The sequence below is a fragment of the Dreissena polymorpha genome, chromosome 1 (assembly GCF_020536995.1).
Source record: "Dreissena polymorpha isolate Duluth1 chromosome 1, UMN_Dpol_1.0, whole genome shotgun sequence".
Taxonomy (NCBI): domain Eukaryota; kingdom Metazoa; phylum Mollusca; class Bivalvia; order Myida; family Dreissenidae; genus Dreissena; species Dreissena polymorpha.
The window spans coordinates 135,305,669-135,330,979 of record NC_068355.1 but is presented as its reverse complement, the minus strand read 5'-3'; the positions used below and the strand labels follow the sequence as shown (position 1 = coordinate 135,330,979).

Genomic DNA, 25,311 nt, shown 5'->3' with positions numbered 1-25,311 from the left:
CATGTGATGCAGCTAAGAACTGCGCAGATAAAAGGCATTCACTATTTTTAATCTCATAGATATAACTTTTGATCGTTCATAAACACCGACCACAATCAACGCTGTATATCTTTTTTAAAGATATTGCTTGTTGTATGATAAGATGACACAAGTACACAGAACTTGATTCTTGCATTTTCTCCATAATATCCTAATATAAAAGCAAGAACTGACAAATCTTCTTTTTACATTTTATTTAAATGATCTGTATGCTTGCAAAATGCCAATATACCAATTGTCAAACAATTTTTTGTAATTAAAAGATAATTATTTATTTTTTACAAAATTAATAAATATAATTACACAACATTTTTTAATTAACACTTAATCGCAAAACAACAATTTCAAAGAAAACATACCAATAAGATAAAAGATTATACAATAAATAAAATAAAGTAACCCTTTTAAAGTAACATAAATACTCAAAATCAATGAATATTTTTTGTGGGACAATATATTTAACACATGTTGTTGATTTACCAAGTCATAGTTTGTGTGTTGTATGAATTGATATAGTTGCGGGAAATTAAAGTGGACTATATTTTGCCACAAAAAATAAAAACGAGCATTTTTTATCTTGTTAAATCTTTACTACCATAAAACATCTAGCATTGAAATTTTGGCTATTGCCATAAGGCACACTAACTTTTTATGGTTTAATTTTATTTTACGAAATATTTTGCAAAATATTTGTTGATTTTGTGTGTTAATGTTACTTTGACATTTCAATAGCCTTCGTATTTGGGGAAACAAGAGTTTGCCATGAAATATAAGATATACACAATCATGAAAATTCTCTTGGCAATAAGCCCTTAAAATCCTTAGTCAAACATGACATCACTCCTAGCTATCTCTTTGTTAAAAAAATACATATCCATGATTTTCTCTATTGAGAAAACATTTTACTAATGTTGCTTGAATCAGTCTATGTGATGACCAAAACGAAAATCTTGTTCATTATAAGAGCCCACACTCCAATTTAATGTGTTATTTTCAAGGCCTTTGCAAACAAGAGATCATCAATCTGTTACCATTATGTTAAAAAGCGTTTATTTTAAAATCAAGAGATACCTATCATATTCTGCACACATATAAACGTAGCTAAAAGCTCTAACTTAAAAACTATACATTTCCCATTGATGATCTCTTGTTGGTCATCACATAGACTGACTTGTCTTGGCCAAATCATAAAAATTCTGAAGACAAATCATAGATTAGTATTTCCACCAAAATAAATACTTTTGTCAGTCTTAAAAATAACTCTCTCTCACAAATTATTAAAACAAATGCAGGCAATACAAGTCAAAAAATAATTATTGGGATTTCAAAAACATGATATGATGATAATATGTGCCAATTAATTTTGAAATCCCATCATACACAGCATAACCCTTTCCCACTTAGAGGCAACATGAAAATGGCTATGTGCAAACAGCATAAAACCAAAACAGCCTGCCAGTAACTCGCAGTCTGTTCAGGTTTTATGCTATTTGCTGCTCATCAGTATCTAAGGTTTGGAGATGAAGCCTTAAAAACTTGAATTTAGTAAGAAAGGTATTTAATTAAATATAACTTTCTAAGGGACTACAAATGCATTAAAAATATGTATCTAAGTGGTAAATGGAAAATGTACCAGACACTTTAATACCCACGTATACATGCATACAAACTGTTTTTAACACACACATAAATACTGACATGGTAAACCAAATATACCCTCCTGCCACAATTATGACAAAGGGCATTAAAAAACAAGAGGGCCTGAAATTCCAAAAGTTGCTAACCTGAGATACAAAGGAACTAACCTGTTCTGTGCAGCCCAAGATATCATTTGACCAAAGGTTCTGAACAAGCTTCATTAAGAATGAACTATAAATGTAACTTGTAGAGTGCTACCAAGGTTAAACTAAAGCACAAGCATTTACCCAGCATGTTGATTTCATCAACAGGCTCATTTTTGTTTTCACTATAGAAACTTGAGATCCATTCATTTTAAATGACAAGCATTTATTCACAACAAAATGTGCCTTGTTCTGGGAAAGCTGTACTTAATACATGTGCGTAAGGTGTCAAACCAGATTAGCATGTGAAATCTGCAAAGGCTTATCAGTGATGATAGTGCTTTTATGGAAATTTTTGTTTTAAAGCGAGATTATACAATTATGTCAAATATTTATTAATTTATATAAAATGTGTAAAAAACTTATTAAACATATATTTGAATAAAAATTAAAATAAAAGTTAAGAAAAACATATGTCGAAAAATGCAAAATAAGCCAGCTATTTAATTCTGAAATTGAAAATGTCTGAACAGTCAAATTAGCCAGCATGTAAATCATGCATGTACGAATTGAATCTAAATTTAGTTGAACGGTTCATTTAAAATTCCTGCAAGGATATCTTTTCATACGACACGAACACTAACTAAAATCACGAATGCTACGGTTATTGACGGAAAATATGTACGAAATATCTTTGTGACAATCGGCTTGGGGCGCTAATTTGTTTTTGCTGCATTTTTATGAAATTCGTCTTCAATCAATAATTTTTCTTGCCTATTTTGTGTTATTGTAACATATTTTATCAATATATTACAATTAACACATTAAAAATCTTATAATCTCGCTTTAAACGAAGTCTCTTCTAACCAAAAGTCTAGTTAAGCCAAAATAGTTGTCCCTTATAATAAGCCTGTGTGGACTGTGACAACACTTTATTCACATGCATTTACCCAAGGTTTCACAGAATGAGGCTCAACTCTTTGCAAGCTAGCTCAGTTGAGGAGGAGGTGGTTGCACAACTTTCCGACATTGCACGATCTTCAGTCGCACTTTTGCAGGTTCAAATTCTGCCTGCAGACCTAGGGTGGACTCGTAAAACATGGCTGCCAGATCCCATTGCCCCTGAAATGTGAATAATTTAAATTGTTTGATTCACCCAATACCTCCCACAAAGCTTCAGTGTCATGTTCTAATATGCTTTATTATAATAAAAAAACGATGACATTCTTCATTGAATATGTGCTGATAAATCAAAATATTGTAAGTATTGAAGATCAAGGGTACTTGATTATGATTTGCATGCATTTGACAGAAATGATGGTAGATTAGCAAGTGACTATTTCATTATTTATATATTTACTTTTTATTTTGAGTTTGAACACATTTTATTTTGAGATTGCAAACAAATGCATATACCACCATGAAAATTAACACAAAAAATGTAATGCACTCAGATATGAGCAAAATAATATATGCAACAAATCTAAGGTTAGCTATCTAATGCAGGTAATTAAGTGTTTAAAAAACCTTTAAGGATATTTTATGCTTTATTATAATAGTTTAAGATTTTCTAGGGATCTTTTTTTAATGTCTATTAGTCTGCCAATCATGCTCCTGTTTTAAACCGTGAATTGTGTATCTGAAAATGATGCATGTCCTAAAATGTCAAAAAGATTTGTTATATTTAACATATTCTCATTCAGAGCAATGCAGGATTTCTATGAATTTACTTTTGGATTCAATAATACAATAGTAACAAGATCCAGTTCCAAGTCAGCATAAACAATACTATAACAGACTTATTATAAAGTATGAAAAACCTGAATAAAATTAACATGTACTTTTATATAAAATTACAGAATCCTTAATAAAACATTGTTATTAATGCAAAACAAGCCTGTAAAACACAGAATTATTGACCACAAAGACATTTATATCTACGTTTATTGAGGATAGACAACACTAAAACATATATAAGTTAAACAAGCAATGCAACTTGTCACAAAATACACCCGTTTAAAGGTCAGAGTAAGATTGATAATGTTTGATTATATCAGGACGAGCTAGAGAGCAGATAATATAAGTTTGGGAAAATTTGGATTATTCTAGCTGTAATTCAAAGTGCATCAGTCCATTGGGCTGATAATTAAACATCACTGCGATATTATCAGGTTGCAGGATCACTTGACTTTATGGTGTTCACAAATGGATGTTAATGGATGTAAACACCAGTAAGCTTTTTTCAAAAACTTTTGAAAACAATTTTTCTGAAGAGTTTCAACTCATGGTGCATAAAAATCAGTTGTTTAGCGGCTTATCACAATGTGAAAAACATCAGAATTACTTTAATTTATTTAATGAGCCTGCGTTGTTGGCAAAAAATTCAATGTGTACAGCATTTATATACAATGTACATGGTTATGCTGCACGCAACATGAAATTTTGGCATCAATTTCAGCTGTATTCAATGATGCATTCTTCAATTTTCAGATATCGACACAAGCTGCAAGAAAAAACACTGTCTTTTATGCACTGAAGATTTGCAAAATATATATTTCGATAACTTGAGATATGTGCAAAAATAACCTTCTTAACAGTGTGTTTTCATTCTGTCAAGCCTGTGTGTAAACTCCATGGATCCTGCACCCTGATTATGCCTCAATCAACAAGGGCTGTTTGTAAAACATGCATGCCCCCCATATGGGCTGTCAGTTGTAGTGGCAGCCATTGTGTGAATACAGTTTTTATCACTGTGACCTTGAACTTCAACCTGATTGATTGATTGATTGATTTTTATTTGGTAAACATATGAACATTACATAGTTACTACATAATGCAGACAATATAAAATATATTATCACAGCAATATACATAGCAAACCATGGAATGCACACACAATACCAAGGATAACACAAAAAAGAGAAAAATGATTTTCACTTATTTCCATTGTGGTCCTTGTTATTGGTGGCAGTAACCATGAAACAGTCATGTAGTAGATTTTAATAATGTATATGTATCAAATATGTACTGTTTAATAAAGTATATTACTGATTAAGAATGAATAAATATAATCACATGTTCATTATTATCACAGAAGTTGCATAAGAAAGTTACACACTGCATAGGTAGTTAATAAACACACTTTGTTGCATACTATAAGTTAAAGAATAATTATGAGATCCTTGCATCTTATTGATCATAAGACTTAAAAATGTATCACAGTATTTTAACAGAACATAAAATTCATAATAAAAATTATACTATAAAAAGCTATAAAGACTCTAAAAACTGTTTCTTGATGGCACCCTTGAAATTGTTAGGTTTAGGTACATCCCTGATGTTTTGAGGAAGATTGTTCCATAAACAGATACCATTATATGTAAATGTTTTAGAACCAAAACTTCCTACTCTTGGTTTGGAAAAACGACCAGAGTCTTCAAATGTAAAATTTTCAGCAAAATGATCAGATTCTGGCTGAGCTACCATATTAGACCTAGTACAACGATTATGTACGCCAGACACTGGCTTAAAATTCTCACCCATATACTCTGGTGCAAGGCCATTTTTAATCTTATGTACATGACAAAGTATGATCTGTTCTACTCTTTTTGAAACAGGCAGCCAACCTAAATGTGAAAACTGGTCTTGACCAACATGTGATCTGTTATCCATATTCAGAACAAACCTAATCATCTTGTTTTGTGTAGTTTGAAGCCTATTTTTAAGTGACTGAATAAGACCAGGGTACCAAAAAGAGCAGGCATAGTCAAAGTGGCACTGTATAAGAGACATGACAAGGAGTTTTCTGGTGTGCAATGTTAAGAACTTACTATTTCTGTATAGGAACTTTAACCTTGAGTTTGCCTTTGTAATAATTGATCTAGCAATGGTTTTACCAGACAGGAACTGGTCCAATACAGCACCTAGGTACTTAACAGAACACCTAGTAACCTGAAAATCAATAGGGGTCATCTGCCAGTGATGATCAATGTACCTATGAAGTTTCATGATCCTATGCCTAATTATTCTTGAGTTATCATCAGGAAACCATTTTACTGTTTTGATTCACTGTGACATTGAACTTTAACCTAGTGACCTGAACATTAATAAGGGTCATCTGCCAGTCATGATCAATGTACCTATGAAGTTTCATGATCCTAGGCTTAAGCATTCTTGAGTTATCATCCGGAAACCATTTTACTGTTTCAAGTCACCGTGACCTTTGACCTAGTGACCTGAAAATCAATAGGGTTCATCTGCAAGTCATGATAAATGTTCCTATGAAGTTTCATGATCCTAGGCGTAAGCATTCTTGAGTTATCATCCGCAAACCATTTTACTGTTTCCAGTGCCTGTGACCTTGACCTTTGACCTAGTGACCTGAAAATCAATAGGGGTCATCTGCCAGTCATTATCAATGTACCTATGAAGTTTCATGATCCTAGGCGTAAGCATTCTTGAGTCATCATCCGGAAACCATTTTACTATTTTGAGTCACTGTGACCTTGACCTTTGACCTAGTGACCTGAAAAGCAATAGGGGTCATCTGTTAGCCATTATCAATGTACCTATGAAGTTTCATGATCCTAGGCGTAAGCATTCTTGAGTTATCATCAGGAAACCATTTTACTGTTTCAAGTCACTGTGACCTTGACCTTTGACCTAGTGACCTGAAAATCAATAGGAGTCATCTGCCAGTCATGATCAATATACCTATGAAGTTTCATGATCCTAGGCATAAGCATTCTTGAGTTATTATCCGGAAACCATTTTACTATTTTGAGTCACTGTGACCTTGACCTTTGACCTAGTTACCTGAAAATCAATAGGGGTCATCTGCCAGTCATGATCAATGTACCTACTAAGTTTCATGATCCTAGGACTAAACGTTCTTGAGTTATCCGGAAACCATCTGGTAGACGGACGGACGGACCGACCGACATGAGCAAAACAATATACCCCCCTTCTTCGAAGGGGGGCATAATAAGTCAAACTAGGTTGGTGAGTAAACAATGTCCTGGACGACCCCATCCTGCCACAGGTGTTCCCAAATTAAGACCCATTTTATTAATAGGCATTGTAAACATAATTGCATCTCTCTTTTATCTATTTAATTTAAAGAAACATCATGAGTTACACAACTTTGTCCAAAATATAACATTAAAAAAAGTGTAATATTTTAAAACTAAAACCTAAATCAAGACTGCAATGGGGCATGAATAGCAAACTCCAATTTACCTTCACTGCAAACATGTTGGCCATGTTGAAATGTCCCACCACCAGGTTGGGAGATACCTCCATTGCCTGCCCAGCCAGAACTATGGCATCGTTGATGTAGCCCGACCGGTGGAGCATGTTGGAAATACTCATCATGGGAACGTCCTGTCACAGAAAACATGGAAAAAAGTACAGTTTGCATGAGTTGTGCTCTGGGAAACATTTGCAAGCCTAACTTATAAATGGTGTTGTGTGACATAATAGGTCTTTGATGTGAGTGAACTAACTGAGGCCATTTTCTTGGGAGTTTAAGGTGTAAGTCTGTACCACAAACACAGAGCCATTTAAAAAGGCAACAATCAATTGTATTGAAACAATGCAAGCACAGGTATACATGAGTTTGATTGACCTTTCCTTCACCTATTTTCACCTATCTTATCCTGTAATAAGATTCATATGTAACAATTCTTGTAGTTTTACAGGTTTTAGCACTCTATGATTTTTTGCAAAAATAAAGATAGGAAGCAAATTTGTTAAATTGATATCCCCCACCAAAAATACATTTTGTGACAGATGGAAGTACAGACTAATGGACTGACAGACGGAGGGACAATGCCAATTCTATATCATCATCATCATCATCATGAAAAAACATCCTTCCACATCACACGACAATAGTATTCCTTGAGTGTTAATAGTGAGGTTCAAAAAAAAGAAACTTCAACCTGCGTTAAAAGGATCAACTTAATTACAAGGTATACTTAAATGTGTACATTCTGTGGAAGCCATATTTTTTAACAGACCAGCACCATTTTGGAAGCATTTGAAATATCATAAGAATAAACATTATGAGAAAGTTTCAAGAAGATTAAGCAAAAAATGGGACTTAAAGAGAGTTAGTTAACTAGGTTTCAAAATAGCCATATAAGGAAAACTGCCCCATGTTTATCAACAGACAGGAACCATTTTCAAATTCGGCCCAGACATTGTAAGCACAAATGTTCTGTGAAGATCTTATGAAAATTAAAATGTGACTTTTAGAGTGTTAACAAGGTTTTGCTATAGCGATATATAACGAAAACTGCTCAACACCCTTGCGGCCATGTTTTTCATTGATCCGGAACTATTTTTGTACTCAGTCAAGATATCATAGAACAAATGTTCTGACCAAGTTTCATGAAGCTTGGACTATAAATGTGACTTCTAGAGTTTTCCCAAGGTTTTACAATAGCCATATAAGGAAAACTGCCCCGCCAGACCTGAACCATTTTGAACTCGGCTGAGATATCATCAAAACGAATGTTTCATCAAGTTTAGACTATCAATGTGACTTCTATAGTGTTAAAAAGCATTTTCTTAAATTTGACCAAGTGACCTTTTGTTTGACCTCAATCGACCCAGTTTCTTACTCGACCAAGATATCATTGGGACACATGTTTTGACCAATGAAGATTGGACTAAAAATGAAGCCTCTGGAGTGTTAACCAAGTTATGTTGACGCTGATAACGCACTACAAAGGTTTATATTGACAACAGACAACGCAGTTCAGACAAAAAAGGCAATCACAAAAGCTCACCATGAGCATGCTGTGCTCAGGTGAACTAAAAAAAAAGGTTTAAAAATCTTTTTCATTTGCAATTGATTATTGCCAATAAAATTATGTATTACATTTAAACAGATTTTCTTATTTTTTGTGTCAACCAAAAAGGAGAAGAGCACAGCACCGTGTTATTAAACACTAAATCTTGTCGAAGAATATGACTGTTTCAATGTTTTTATCATGCATACATTGTATATTTTGAATTGTTCATAAAATACGTTGTTAAAGATAATCAACTATGCTTTCAATTGAGTGATTTCAAAAATTTATATAATTTATCTTTGTATACATGTTTTTCATTGCCTAGATGTTTTCCATTATTAACATTCATGAATTTGTTTTTAAAATTATGTACTGTAAAATTCAAGGTAAATATAGATCACTATATTTTTGACCTTGCAACATCTGTAAAAATATGTTTGGAACTGATGTTTTATACCTTTTATACATGTTTTTCACATGTTTTCTAGAACTTCCAAGTTTCCCTTGCTTGTAAGCATGTATCAGGCTATATTTTACAGATCACATTGAGCCATTTTTGGTAAACTTGGGCTAAACGCACGAATGTTAAAAGTCACCACAGAAAAGCCTGAGCAGTCCTCATCGCCTATTCACAGACGTCACTTTCCACCTAAATGGGATTTTAATTTAAAAATGACTTCCTTTAAAAAAAAACACAAATAAAAGTAGAAAGGGGAGAACACTTTATGCACATGCATTGAGCACAGTATCCCCAGACCAAGGCTCAATCAATCAGCATTACACCCTAACCATGGTGCCCTACCTTGCATGTGCGTGGGGCAGTGTGGACCGCCACCCTCAGGCAGTCAATGGCCCTGCCTGCCTGGCCCCTCACACGCCAGTACAGCGCGGCCAGACTGGTAAGCACCCAGGAGGTCTCGTTCTGAGCGTGAAATGGAATGATCATGCATTGACATATCACTTAGAACCAACAAGCATAATCATATCAAGTAGAACCAACAGGAATTGCCATATCAAGTGGAACCACCATGCATTGTCATATCAAGTAGAACCAACATGCATTGCCATATCAAGTGGAATCATCAAGTAATGTAATATCAAGTAGAACCAACAGGAATTGCCATATCAAGTGGAACCATCATGCATTGTCATATCAAGTGGAACGAACCATCAAGCATTGTCATATCAAGTAGATCCGTCAGGATCAAGTGGAACCATCAAGCAGTGTCATAAAAAGTAGAACCATCAGACATTGGCATAGCAAGTGGAAACATCAAGCATAATCATATGAAGTGAAACCATAAAGCATTGTCAAATCAAGTGAAACCATCAAGCATGGAATATTAAGAGGAACCATCAAGCATTGTCATATCAAGTAGAACCATCAAGCATATATATCAAGTGGAACCATCATGCATTGTCATATCAAGTGGAACCTTCAAGCATTGCCATATCAAGTGGAGCCATCAAGCATTGCCACATCAAGTGGAACCATTATGCATTGTCATATCAAGTGGAACCATCAAGCATTGCAATATCAAGTGAAACCATAATGGATTGTCAAATCAAGTGAAACCATCAAGCATGGTATATCAGGTGGAACCATCAAGCATTGTTATATCAAGTATAACCATCAAGCATTGTTATATCAAGTATAACCATCAAGCATTATTATATGAAGTGGAACCATCATACATTATCATATCAAGTGGAACCATCAAGCATTGCCATATCAATTGAACCATTATGCATTGTCATATCAAGTGAAACCATCAAGCAATGTTATATCAAGTGAACCATCATGCATTGTCATATCAAGTGGAACCATCAAGCATTGTCGTATCAACATTCAAGTGAACCATCATGCATTGTCATATCAAGTGAACCATCATGCATCACCATATCAAGTGGAACCATCAAGCATTGTCATATCAAGTGAAACCATAATGGATTGTCAAATCAAGTGAAACCATCAAGCATGGCATATCAGGTGACACCATCAAGCATTGTTATATCAAGTAGAACCATCAAGCATTATTATATGAAGTGGAACCATCATACATTATCATATCAAGTGGAACCATCAAGCATTTCCATATCAAATGGAACCATTAAGCATTGTAATATCAAGGAGAACAATCAAGCATTGTTATATCAAGTGAAACCATCATGAATTGTCATATCAAGTAGAACCAACAAGCATTCTATTATCAAGTGGAACCATTAAGCATTGTCATATCAAGTGGAACTGTCAATCATTGTCATATCAAGTGAACCATTATGGATTGTCATATCAAGTGAAACCATCAAGCATTGTCATATCAAGTGAACCATTATGCATTGTTATATCAAGTGTAACCATCAAGCATTGCCATATCAAGTGAACCATCATGCATTGTCATATCAAGTGGAACCATCAAGCAATGTCATATCAAGTGAATTATCATACATTGTCATATCAAGTGAACCATCATGCACCACCATATCAAGTGGAACCATCAGGCATTGTCATATCAAGTGGAACCATCAAGCATTGTCATTTCAAGTGAACCAACATGCATTGTCATATCAAGTGAACCATCATGCATCACCATATCAAGTGGAACCATCATGCATTTTCATATCATGTGAAACCATAATGGTTTGTCAAATCAAGTGAAACCATCAAGCATGGCATATCAAGTGGAACCATCAAGCATTGTTATATCAAGTAGAACAATGGAGCATTATTATATGAAGTGGAACCATCATACATTATCATAGTAAGTGGAACCATCAAGAATTGCCATATCAAGTGGAACCATCAAGCATTTGCATATCAAGTAGTACAATCAAGCATTGTTATATCAAGTAAAACCATCATGAATTGTCATATCAAGTAGAACAAACAAGCATTCTTAAATCAAGTGGAACCATCAAGCATTGTCATATCAAGTGGAATCATCAATCATTGTCATATCAAGTGAACCATCATGCATTGTCATATCAAGTGGAACCATCAAGCATTGTCATATCAAGTGAACCACCATGCATTGTTATATCAAGTGAACCAGCATGCATCACCATATCAAGTGAACCATCATGCATTGTCATATCAAGTGGAACCATCATGGATTGTCAAATCAAGAGAACCATCAGCAATTGGCATCCAATCTCATAGAAGGATTATCATTAACTTTCATATGAAGTGGAAGTATCATGCATACTCATATCAAGTGGAGTTAAACTCAATGCAAATAAGGACAATTAGCATCCAATCTCATATCAACAGGGATTATAATTAACTATTATATCAAGTGAAAGTATCATTTGTTCAATATGGACAATAGTAAGCCTAAATATGGACACAGATTCTACCAATGAATATTCCAAAATTTCATTCAATAAAAGTATCTCTAATCAATTGATAAAATGTTTAAAAATTCATTTTTAACACTTCTCCATTGAGATACAACATAAATTAAGCATTACTATGAAAATGTTACACAACCCTTGTTCTGTTCTCATTAGTTAACATGTGTAAAGTGCTTCTTCATTAACATTGAATCAGCAAGGTTTTTACTATAACAACTTATTTTCCAGCATACATCTCAATGTCTCCTCAATTCAAATTAAAGACATATATACACAAGTAAATATTTTACTGATCATTCATAAAACAAGACCAATATGTTAAGCAACTATTTAATAACAACGATTATTTTTTTAATTATTATTATTGAATATTTGACACCATATAAGCAGTCAATATGTCTCTATTAAGAGCATACTTTCTGTATACGTCTCTCATGGTTACCTTGGCAAGGGCGCGTGCAATCCTGGCCCCCATCACCTCCACTGACTGAGCCTGGGCAGTGCTCTTCTGTAGGACCTGACATGTACAGGGCATCACATGAGTTGCAAGTTCATGGCATGAAGTGAGACGCCAAGCCAGGGCATCACATGAGTTGCAAGTTCATGGCATGAAGTGAGACGCCAAGCCAGGGCATCACATGAGTTGCAAGTTCATGGCATGAAGTGAGACACCAAGCCAGGGCCATCACATGAGTTGCAAGTTCATGGCATGAAGTGAGACACCAAGCCAGAGCCATCACATGAGTTGCAAGTTCATGGCATGAAGTGAGACACCAAGCCAGAGCCATCACACGGTTGCAAGTTATGGCATGAAGTGAGATGCCAAACCAGGGCCATCACATGAGTTGCAAGTTCATGGCATGAAGTGAGACACCAAGCCAGAGCCATCACATGAGTTGCAAGTTCATGGCATGAAGTGAGACACCAAGCCAGAGCCATCACATGAGTTGCAAGTTCATGGCATGAAGTGAGACACCAAGCCAGAGCCATCATATGAGTTGCAAGTTCATGGCATGAAGTGAGACATGAAGGACAGACAGATGGACAGGCAGACAGACAGATGTTAGGTTCCCACCGTACATAATCCAAATATTTCCCCAAAGTGACAATTAAAGTTTAAATACACCATAAATAATGTGAATATGTATAAATGTATGTAACTTTATGCAATAATATTTATAAAAAAAACAAAAATAATATGTATCATAAATGTATGTATAAATGTATATAACTTTATGCAATAATATTTATAAAAAAAAACAACAATAATATGTATCATAATGATGTACCGTTCGCAAACCAACTTCTGGTTGATAGTCGAGCTCATTCTTGTGTTTGACCCCTGGCAGGCTGTCCACGAGGGGCTGAGGAGGCACCTTGTACGCGCAGACTGGTTGCTGGAGGTCCTTACGCGGGATGTTCTCACGCAGGTCCAGGTGCTGACCCAGTCTGGAAAAGCGTTGAAAAACTTGGCTTAATGCATGTGTGGAAAGTGTCATCCCAGATAAGCCTGTACAGAGTGCTCAGACAAATAAGGGATGACAATTTCTGCTTTTATGGTTTTACGCAGGATGTTCTTAGGCAGGGCCAGGTGCTGGCCAAGTTTGGAAAAACAATGCAAAATTGACAAAACTAGGTAAGTGTTGAATATTCATTATGTCACTTCGAACTGCTTTGGCTAAACTGGGACAATACTAACAAGAGCACCGCCTTGCGGGTGCAGACCGCTCATCTATTTTCTTTTTAAAGGTGAAGGGACTCTCATTTTCAATCACAAAGGAGGGAGGGGTGCAGTGAAGAGGGGTGTATAGTGTGGGGGTGTGGACATTTTTAACATTATTTTCCAAAAATGCGGAAGAAAATGCAAAAAAAAAAAAAATGGGGGGCGGTTCTTGGGTACAATGGTTGGACGGTATTTCAAACATAAAATAATAAAAATAAATATTTGTGTTTTTTAACCGTTTCAAAAAAAAATAAAATGGGGGATGGGGTGGGGTGGGGTGGGTATAGTGTGAGGGTGTGGTGGTCATTTGTGAGATGATCTTAAAAAAAAAAAAAAAAAAAAAAAAAAATAGGGGGGGGGGATTCGGGTGGGGGGAGGGGGGGTGGGGGGGATTCTTGGGTGCGATGGTTGGACGGTATTTCTAACATAAAATAATAAAAATAAATATTTGTGTTTTTTAACCGTTTCAAAAAAAATAAATTGGGGGGGGGGGTGGGGTGGGTGGGTGGGTGGTAAAGTGTGAGGGTGGTGGTGGTCATTTGTGAGTAGATCTAAAAAAAAAAAAAAAAAAAAAAATTAGGGGGGGGGGGGGGGAATTCGGGGGGGGGGGGGGGGGGGGCACGGGGGATGGTTTGGGTGGAGTCTATTGTGGTATGTCAGGTAAGAATAGTTTTGTCAAAGTATCAATCAAATCTAATCATAAATAAAGAAGTTATGGCAATTTTAGCAAAATTTAATAATTTGACCTTGAGAGTCAAGGTCATTCAAAGGTCAAGGTAACATTCAACTTGCCAGGTACAGTAACCTCATGATAGCATGAAAGTATTTGAAGTTTGAAAGCAATAGCCTTGATACTTAAGAAGTAAAGTGGATCGAAACAAAAAATTTAACCATATATTCAAAGTTACTAAGTCAAAAAAAGGCCATAATTCCGTAAAAATGACAACCAGAGTTATGCAACTTGTCCTTTTACTGTACCCTTATGATAGTTTGCGAGTGTTCCAAGTATGAAAGCAATATCTATGATACTTTAGGGGTAAAGTGGACCAAAACACAAAACTAAACCAAATTTTCAATTTCTTAGGAAAAAAAGGGCACATAATTCCGTCAAAATGCCAGTCAGAGTTACATAACTTTGCCTGCACAGTCCCCTTATGATAGTTAATAAGTGTTGCAAGTATGAAAGCAATAGCTTTGATACTGTAGGAATAAAGTGGACCTAAACACAAAACTTAACCAAATTTTCAATTTTCTAAGTATAAAAAGGGCACATAATTCTGTCAAAATGCCAGTCAGAGTTACATTACTTTGCCTGCACAGTCCCCTTATGATAGTTAGTAAGTGTTGCAAGTATGAAAGCAATAGCATTGATACTTATGGAATAAAATGGACCTAAACACAAAACTTAACCAAAATTTTCTAAGTATAAAAAGGGCACATAACTCTGTCAAAATGCACGCCAGAGTTATCTAACTTTGCCTGCCCAGTCCCCTCATGATAGTAAGTAAGTGTACCAAGTTTGAATGCAATAGCATTGATACTTTCTGAGAAAAGTGGACCTAAACGCAAAACTTAACCAAAATTTTCAACTAAGTATAAAAAGGGCACATAATTCTGTCAAAATGCACGCCAGAGTTATCTAACTTTGCCTGCCCAGTCCTCTCATGATAGTAAGTAAGTGTACCAAGTTTGAATGCAATAGCATTGATACTTTCTGAGAAAAGTGGACCTAAACGCAAAACTTAACCGGACGCCGACGCCGACGCCAAGGTGATGACAATAGCTCATAATTTTTTTTCAAAAAATAGATGAGCTAAAAATGAAGTTATTGACCAGAAACCATTTATTTGAAGCTGCCAGATAACAATACTCAATCTAATATCAGGATATTCAACATTGTTAAACATTGGTTTATAAATAGCAGGACATAGCAGATACAATCCAAAATGTATCCAAACCTCTGTGAGTCAAGTAAATTAGCTAAGAGTGCTGGGACAGACCTTGGTTCCTCTCATAATGTAGCCTGAAAGGACCTTAAAAACATTGAGCCTCGTTCTGGGAAAACAAGGATTAATGCATAAGCATTAAGTGTCGTCAAAGATAAGTCTGCAGCCTGCAAAGATTAATCTGGGAAGACACTTTTGGCCCAGACTGAATTTTTGTTAATTAGAAACTTCCTTTAAACAAAACACACATTATAAAAGCGGAAAGTGTCTCCCTGATTGGCAGGCTGCACAGGCGTATCTGGTATGGCACTTTATGCACATGCATTAAGCCTAGTTTTCCCAAAGTGAGGCTCTTTTCTTACCTACCTGATATTTTTCACTGACAATGACAGCCAGGTACTTGTAAACTGACTGAGGTCAATGTGAGGCAGACTCTTGCACTCGGCGGCAGACGGCGTTGCTAGGCGCTGTCTCTTCAATGCATACTTCCTCATGTCTGCAAAAGCGCAACATCATTATAACTAGAGCTTTGGAATAAACCTGACTTGGCACAGATTTGTTAACTAGATTGAAGGGGAAACAAGATGCGTTTGTGAAACACAATGTCCCCCTATATGATGTTTGACATTAAAGGATGACCTTGACCTTGTAAAGGATGACCTTGACCAGCTCCATGAGATACACATGCATGCCAAATATCAAGTTGCTATCTTCAATATTGCAAAAGAATTCATAAAATAAGCGATTTGGGCCACATATATTTGACCTCTGACCTTGAAGGATGACCTTGACCTTTCACCACTCAAAATGTGCAGCTCCATGAGATGCACATGCATGCCAAATATCAAGTTGCTATCTTCAATATTGCAAAAGTATTTATAAAATAAGCGATTTGGGCCACATATATTTGACCTCTGTCCTTGAAGGATGACCTTGACCTTGACCTTTCACCACTCAAAATGTGCAGCTCCATGAGATACACATGCATGCCAAATATCAAAGTGCTATCTTCAATATTGCAAAAGTATTCATAAAATGAGCGATTTTGGCCACTTATATTTGACCTCTGACCTTGAAGGATGACCTTGACCTTTCACCACTCAAAATGTGCAGCTTCATAAGATACATATGCATGCCAAATATGAAGTTGCTATCTTCAATATAGCAAAAGTTATTGCAAAATGTTAAAGTTGGCGCAAACAGACAGACAGACCAACGGACCAACAGACCAACAGACAGACAGGGCAAAAACAATATGTCCCCCACTACTATAGTGGGGGACATAAAAAACCAACAAATGTGCGGTTCATAGGTTATGATAAGGGTTTTGCACATCTTATATCTGTCTATATTAGGAGTAACCAAAAATATTTTGACAGCATAACAATAGAGAACTATTAGTTTTTTTAATTTTCTGCTTGAAATTCGCTCAAACATTTCCAATACTTGAAAAAACAAGAGATGTGTTTGTCAGAAACAAAATGCCCCCTAATGCGCAGCTTTTTTGCTTTTTTTTAACTTTGACCTTGAAGGATGACATTGACCTTTCACCACTCAAAATGTGCAGCTCCATGAGATACACATGCATGCCAAATATCAAGTTGCTATCTTCAATATTACAAAAGTTATCGCAAAATTTTAACCAAGGTTAAAGTTTGTGACAGACAGACACATACAATGACAGACAGACAGGCAAAAAACAATATACCCCCAATCATTCAATCCGGGGACATAAAAACAATTCTTATCTCATGTTTAAGCATAATATGAAAACATGAATCAAACAATTTGGTATTTAGCACAACTTCATAGATTAAATCATTCTTTCCTTACAGTCGATGGAATGAGACATTTGTCTACAACATGTATACCCTTCTGATTTGAAGCAAAATTGTCGCTGTGACTTTGACCTAAGATCTGAAAACCTAAAAAATCATTAGGGCCAAGATTAACCATTATACTTTATTAAAAGATCAAAAGAATTCTAAAGATATTTGTGGGGAAACAGATTTCTCGATACATCAATTTCATGACCTTCATTTTTTTTTTTTAAATAGACATCTTTCTTTCCAGTCAGGTTACGACAACAACAATTTGCATGATTGCAGGTCAAAGTGTTCTCAAAATATTGTGTGGAAATTAATTTCCTGCTACAAGCTATTAAGGCCTTACCCTTTGACCTGTTTACCTTATATCAGTAGGCATATTTCTTTTTTCCCAAGTAACCAATTACCATCATAACAATTTAAATTAATGTAGGTCAAAACATTCTCTAGATACATGTTTAATGTAGAAACACATTTATTGATACAAGTTCATGTGATCTTAAACTTTTAACTGTTGACCTCAAAATGAAAATGAAATGTTCCTTTCATGTAACAACTATTCAAATGTGCACGAGCCAAGGTAGGAGTGTTCTCAAACAAGAGGGCCAAGATGGCCCTAGTTCGCTTACCTGAGAGGAGTCGGTTCATTCAATCTTTACCAAATGTCAAACTTGACCTAGATATTGTCCAGACAAACATCCTGGTCAAGTTTCATTATTATTTCATCTGTGAGTCATGATCAATGTACCCATGAAGTTTCATGATCCTAGGCGTAAGCATTCTTGAGTTACCATCCGGAAACCGTTTTTCTAACTTGAGTCACCATGACCTTGACAGCCATTGTATGAATACGTTTTATCCAGAGTTATCATCCAGAAACCATTTTACTATTTCAGGTCACCATGACCTTGACCTTTGACCTGAAAATCAATAGGGGTCATCTGTGAGACATGATCATTGTACCTAGGAAGTTCCATGATCCTAGGCATAAGCGTTCTTGAGTTATCATCCAGAAACCATTTTACTATTTCAGATCAATGTGACCTTGACCTTTGACCCAGTGACCTGAAAATCAACAGGGGCATCTTCGAGTAATGATCAGTGTACCTATGAAGTTTCATGATCCTAGGCATAAGCATTCTTGAGTTATCATCTGGAAACCATTTTACTTTTTTGGGTCACCGTGACCTTGACCTTTGACCTAGTGACCTATAAATCAATAGGGGTCATCTGCCAGTCATGATCAATATACCTATGAAGTTTCATGATCCTAGACCTAAGCATTCTTGAGTTATCATCCGGAAACCATTTTACTGTTTCGGGTCATCGTGACCTTGACCTTTGACCTAGTGACCTGAAAATCGATAGGGGTTATCTGCGAGTCATGATCAATGTATCTATGAAGTTTCATGATCCTAGGCATAAGCGTTCTTGAGTTATCATCCGGAAACCATTTTACTGCTTTTGGTCACCGTGACCTTGACCTTTGACCTAGTGACCTGAAAATCAATAGGGGTCATCTGTGAGTCATGATCAATGTATCTATGAAGTTTCATGATCCTAGGCATAAGCGTTCTTGAGTTATCATCCGGAAACCATTTTACTATTTCAGGTCATCATGACCTTGACCTTGGAACAGAGCAAAACAATATAACCCCTCTTCTTCGAAAGGGGTTGGGGGGCATAATGAGAAAACTGCCCCCCTCCCAGCAGCCATGTTATTCAACTGACCGGTACCATTTTGGAACTCAACTCTCGTATCAAGGAAACAAATGTTCTGAGCAAATTTCATGAAAATTGGGCCAAAAATGTGACTTCTACTGTGTTCACATGTTTTCACTATATACATATAGAGAAAAATGCCCCGCCCACTGGCAACCATGTTTTTTCACCGATCATGACCATTTTCAAACTCATCCGAGATACTACCGAGATATCAACAAAACCAATGTTTTGACCAACTTTCATGATGATTGGGTAAAAAAAGTGATTCTAGAGTGTTTACAAGGTTTCTCTATAGCCAAATAGGGAAAACTGCCACTATATACATATAGAGAAAAAGGCCCCGCCTACTGGCGGCCATGTTTTTTCACCTATCTCGACCATTTTCGAACTTGTCCGAGACATCAATTGAACCAATGTTTTGACCAACCTTCATGATGATTGGGCAAAAATTGTGACTTCTAGAGTGTTTACAAGGTTTCTCTATAGCCAAATAAGGAAAACTGCCCCGCCCACTGGCGACCATGTTTTTCAACGGATCGGAACCACTTTTGAACTCAACCAAGATATCATTAAGACAAACATTTTGACAAAGTTACCTGAAGATTAGGCATGAAATGTGACTTCTACAGTGTTTACAAGGTTTTTCTTTTTTTTGACCTAGTGACCTAGTTTTTGACCCGGCACAACCCAGGTGAGCTAAAAAAGAACTTTCAGTTGCAAGACCCTGTGACCTTAACCTTTGACCTCATGACCTTAACATCTATAGGTGTCTTTCCTTTCTCATATGTAACCAACTATACTAAATTTCATGATCTTAGGTCAAATAAGTCTACAGGAAATCTTGCGGAAACAAATAAACTCAAAATCAATAGGCAATTTCCTTCTCTCCCATGTAACCATCATACAAATTTGCATGCGCTTATATCAAAGCATTCTATAACTATCAGGTGTAAACAAAAGACTAACTGACTGACAGACTGACCAACAGACATACGGACAAATGCAAAGCAATATACCTCAACTATATTGAACGGGGGCATAATAGTTTTTTCATAGCCGGGAAAAACTAAGATGCTGTGCATTTATGTAATTGTGTTGACATGAAATTTCGTGATTTATAAAAATGTGGCATATGTGTTGGATCTTCAATTCATGCTTTTATGTTTATGTCTGACATGTCTTTGGAAGTAAACGTTTATTGAACATTTGATTTTGTAATTGACATGATCAAGGAAAATCCTTAAAAGATAGAATCCAACAAAACAATATTGGTCACACAGTATCTGAATGAACATTGTTGTACAAATGTGAGCAACAGACATGAACAATATGCTTGAATTAGCAGTTTATTCTTTGGGGTTTTGTTTCTTGGGTAGAAAAATTACTTCATCTCTCTCTACACAGGACCCTACCCTCACCTGGTATAGCAGACTCTGGAAGCTGTCGGATCTCCTTCCGCCTCTTGCTTACAGATCCTTGGTCACCAGAGGGGCGGGTATTACCCTCACCCTCCACGTCCTGAAAAGGGGGTGGGGCTACCGGGGGTCCGGCCACACTCCTGACCGGGTCAAGGTCCTCTAACTCCTCTTCCTCGTCACTGATATCCAGCATTGAGATCTGTGTAGAGTCCTCTCCCTTGTCACAGGCTGCGCCCCCTGGCCTAATATCACAAACAGACTTTAGTCAATATGCTGACACAAATTTGAGTTTTTGCTGAATTTTTTATAAAAGCTGATTTCTAGCATGGTTATCTTTGTAGTCTACTGCCTTGTTACGCGTCTTGTCCCACCCTGCAGCATCCCTAAAACAAACTTAACGTTGGGTCCCTCTCTGCAACATCACTAGGCTTGGTATCAGGTACAGCACTTTCTGCTTTTTCAGAATTTCTCATTTAAAGTTGGTCTCTTTAAAACAAAAATCCACTGTATGCGCATATGCGGAGTTGTCGTCCCTGATTAGGACTGCGCAGATAAGTCTGGGTTGACACTCGACTCAAATGCATTAAGCAGAGTTTTTCCAGAACCGGCCTCTACCTTCTCATTTTACCACTCTGAGACTCATTTTGACGCGTTTGAAGTCTCTAAGAAAATCAAATTAAGCGAAAGACCTTTCTAACTAGATTCAAATTTTAAAGGCTTCATTTCCAACTGTCAACAACTGACAAGCAGCAAAAAACCTGAACAAACTGCGAGTGGCTCGCAGGATGTTCTGGTTTTATGCTGGTTGCAAAAGCCATTCCATTTCCAATGTGTACCTTGCTCATGTTGATGTTAACAAAACATGTTTTTTCTAAGTTTTGAGTCCGAATCAATTCTGTGTTTGCAATAATATTTGAGTAAGCATATATACAGGGGCATCATTTAAGACCCAACATAGGTATTCAACTAAACTTTTCATTTTTATATAGATCCAGCAAAGTTAATAACAATATGAATTTACTTTTTTAACATTGAAAGGGAGAAAATCAGCTGAAATGAAAAGAAACATCACCCCTGAATATTTGAGCAAGCGTTATACCTGTTCACAGGGTTGAGGCTCACACCCATGGTTCTACTGTCCAGGTGAATGTGAAGGTGTTCAGCTCCAGGCCCCGCCCCCTGGGCCCCACTCAGGGGCAAAATCTTAGTCAGCTGACCGTTGATGAACAAGGTCACGGATTCTGTACGCTCTCCACCGGCTTTTAACTTTTCCATCTAAAGCAAATAAAGACACTTGATATGTAAAGAACTTCACTGACTTTTTAACATTAAGAAAATAAACATATGGTATGTAAAGAATTTCACTGACTTTTAAAGTAACTTAATATGTAAAGAATTAAACATCAATGAATTCTTCATCTAAAGCAAATAAAAGTGGACCATATGTAAAGAGTTTCACTGCTGACCATTTGAAAATTGATGATAGCAATATGCCATTTACAGTATGTCATATCTTTTACATTTTTAAGTACGGACATAATATTATGTATCACATAAAAATCAGTCAATCATTATTACAACTGATAGGGAGTATTTCTGAGGTGAGTATATTATAGGAACACAATTCTATGCATGCCTGATGGACAATTAAGAAAGGTCATTATTTCAGGGTATAAAAATGCCTAGTTGTTAAACTATAATAATGCACTATATTGCTACAAAAAATTTAACAAATTAATATAATGCAAGATAACATTGTACAAGTGAAAACCAATAGCAGAACACTATTATTATGAACTAAATAACATCATAAAATTATAAACATTATCAAGGGTTTTGCAATAACTGCTGACCCTACTTACAGAATTCTTATATAATCAGCATGCATTGATGTCATCTAGAATATTGGATCATTGTTTTACTCTATGTTTTTTACATGCAAACATTGACTGAGTACTTATTGAATGAAAATTTAATTACTATTAACAGTACAAGGTTCACTTACAAATGAAATTACAAAAAGTGTCTTCAAAAAGAAATCTATATCTTAAATAAACGTGTTATCCAAAGAAGTGTTTGCAAATAATGAAAGTGTAAAATATTTTTGTACCTAAAACATGCTTTTGAAAATCAAAAGTGCCATAAAACAAAGAAAGCTTTACAATAAAGTCACAAAGAAAGATTCTGTTAGTATGGGGTACTACATTTTCATCAGGCTCCTAGTAAAAAGTTTAGCAAGTTTTTTTTAAGTCAAAGTAAAACGGCAATTACTGTAATTACTCTTGTGTTAGGACTTACTCACTTTTCAATAAAAAATAAATAAATATTGTTACTGTAAATTTCTAGATTCTAGATCTGTCCCTATAAACTATAATTCTCAATTTACAGACAAATGCAATTTATATCAATTTGTCCATGTTGTGTTAATTCGTTTACATATTACACAAGTTTGTACAACTGGTAACGGTCATAAAATCTGACAGATAAATGCAAACAGTCCTAGCAAATGGCTTTGTGTGCATAGGCATGTGTAACAATTATATACAATTGTTTCAAGCATATCTTAAAGTGGTAGTAAAGTGTTAACGATAATATATTTTTGTTTTGTATCATTTTAGGAATTATATATGATGTAATTTGCAGACACCCTCTTTAGGAATTATTTTGGTAAATCTAAAATCCGAAAAAATGAGTACCGTAATAACTCTAGTTTTCAGACACCCTCTTTTTTAGCCAAAATAATTATTTTTCGTGACTCTATATTTTCGGACATACGGATTTTCGTCCATAATTAATGACTCCAATTTTTCGGACAGTATATTTAACAGCGCTAGTTTATTAGATTTCTGCCCTGTTTTCGCTTATCTGGGACCCTTCGATCATGGAGATTTACAACCGGATTAATGTCAAAAAACCTGGCATAGAAGGCCCTGAGGGCAATGGACCATTACAATTGCGTTATTGGGTAGATTACAATGTTTACCTGTAAAATAAACAATGGTTTCACCCAACAGCGTTTGAAATTTTATAGTATTCAGGAAGCAGTATGGTTGTTTTTTATGACGTTTTTTACAAACCATTTCAGGTAAGCGATTGCAAATATGTGAAGTTGTATTTGATTTGAAGCAGGGGAAGGAGAGTACAACACAATAAAATTATTGCACATTTATAATTGGTTTTATTTCATTACAATAATTGACAAACTAGCATAACATGTATGTCTCTAAATTTTCGGACACTCGTAATTTTTGAATATTTTTTCCTATCTAAATTTTCGGACACGAAAAAAATTAATTATTTTTAAGTGTCCGAAAACATAGAGTAGTTACGGTAATCCTATTTCATCATGAAATTCTCAATTCTGTTTATAATTTTCATGATAACTTTGATGTCTTTATAATTCCTCCTTAAAATAATACAGTGAAAAGCTAAGTTAATTTAAACAAAAGATTGTTTTAACAAAACAAGAAAAACAGTGCATTAACAAGGACACTATAAAGATGAACCATTATAACCAAAATCAGACTTGTTCACAGATTTTGATATTTTTGATATAATGTATTTCTATTAAGATTTTTTTTAATAAAAAAGTACTGATACATCTTGACTCACAAATAAAAAAAAGAATTAAACTGTTTGACAAAAAAATGCTGGAACTCCCACCCAAGACCAAGGTTACCAAAACAGATTTTCATGTTCATTGTATTTACCCAGTTGACATTGGAACAGTGTAATGCATTTTGAACGCTATATATTAACATTCTTGCACACAAGTTTTACAAAATATAAACAAAATTTTAAGACTAATTAAAATGTTCTAATGATGATTTGTAATGAACATCACATTATATCCTTTGCTTTTTGTGCTATTATTTCATTAACAGATATACATGTATTGTGTATTTACTTGTTTGAACTAATTGAAATATTTGTTTAAAATTTATCAATACAATTCATCAGTCTGTGAAAATGCCTGTATTTTGACCAATAACCGTGCAACAAACCAAAAGAACAGAAATCATAAAACTTGTGACAAAAGACTGTTAAAAGTTATAAGGAAATTTTGAAACATTTTACAAAAACAACTACAATATACCTATCAAGATAAACGGCAATACATTTCATTGATTGCTTTAGGAATTTAATGAAAACACTCCACAACAAAATATTTAACTTTCTAATAATAAAACATAATTTATGGAAAAAAAATATGAAAAACAATACTGTCAAATAACTATCAACTATTTCTGTATATGTAATGTACCACTCAACTACCAGAATTTGAACAAGAAAGCAGTGGTCAAAATAAGCATTTATTTGCCTACAAGCCAAGCGTGTGTGAATGTTGATATTATTTTGCTGGATTATCAATACAATATACAGTAACAAGCAGGTTTAAAAATATGTGGGCTGCGCTCATTTATAAACGGATCTTAATGCATGTGCATTAAGTGTCATCCTAGATTAGCCTGTGCAGACCACACAGGCTAATCAGGTAGAACATTTACCACATTGAATGGATTTTCATTTAGAAGAGTCACTTTCTTTTAACAAAGAAATTTAATTAAAGCGGAAAATGTTATCCTTGATTAGCCTGTCCAGACATTTTATGCTTATTTGGATCATTGACAAAGATGAATATTTACCAGTATAAAAGCACTATGCATAAGTGTTCATACATAAAACAAAAAAAACAATT

At 35.3% G+C, this 25,311-nt stretch overlaps 1 protein-coding gene across 1 annotated transcript in view; it reads right to left on the bottom strand.

Annotated features, from left to right (window-relative positions):
• Positions 1–216: 216 nt before the first annotated feature.
• The window catches only part of LOC127853541 (tetratricopeptide repeat protein 17-like), a 78,710-nt gene continuing 53,615 nt past the window's right edge, over positions 217–25,311 (bottom strand). The window contains exons 16-23 of the mRNA XM_052388152.1: positions 21,712–21,887; positions 20,613–20,854; positions 16,010–16,139; positions 13,264–13,423; positions 12,417–12,491; positions 9,423–9,542; positions 7,059–7,202; positions 217–2,942 (exon numbers count right to left, since the gene is read on the bottom strand). Of these exons, the coding sequence (XP_052244112.1) occupies positions 2,808–2,942; positions 7,059–7,202; positions 9,423–9,542; positions 12,417–12,491; positions 13,264–13,423; positions 16,010–16,139; positions 20,613–20,854; positions 21,712–21,887 (1,182 nt within the window). The 3' untranslated portion in view covers positions 217–2,807. The remainder of the gene's footprint in view (positions 2,943–7,058; positions 7,203–9,422; positions 9,543–12,416; positions 12,492–13,263; positions 13,424–16,009; positions 16,140–20,612; positions 20,855–21,711; positions 21,888–25,311) is intronic.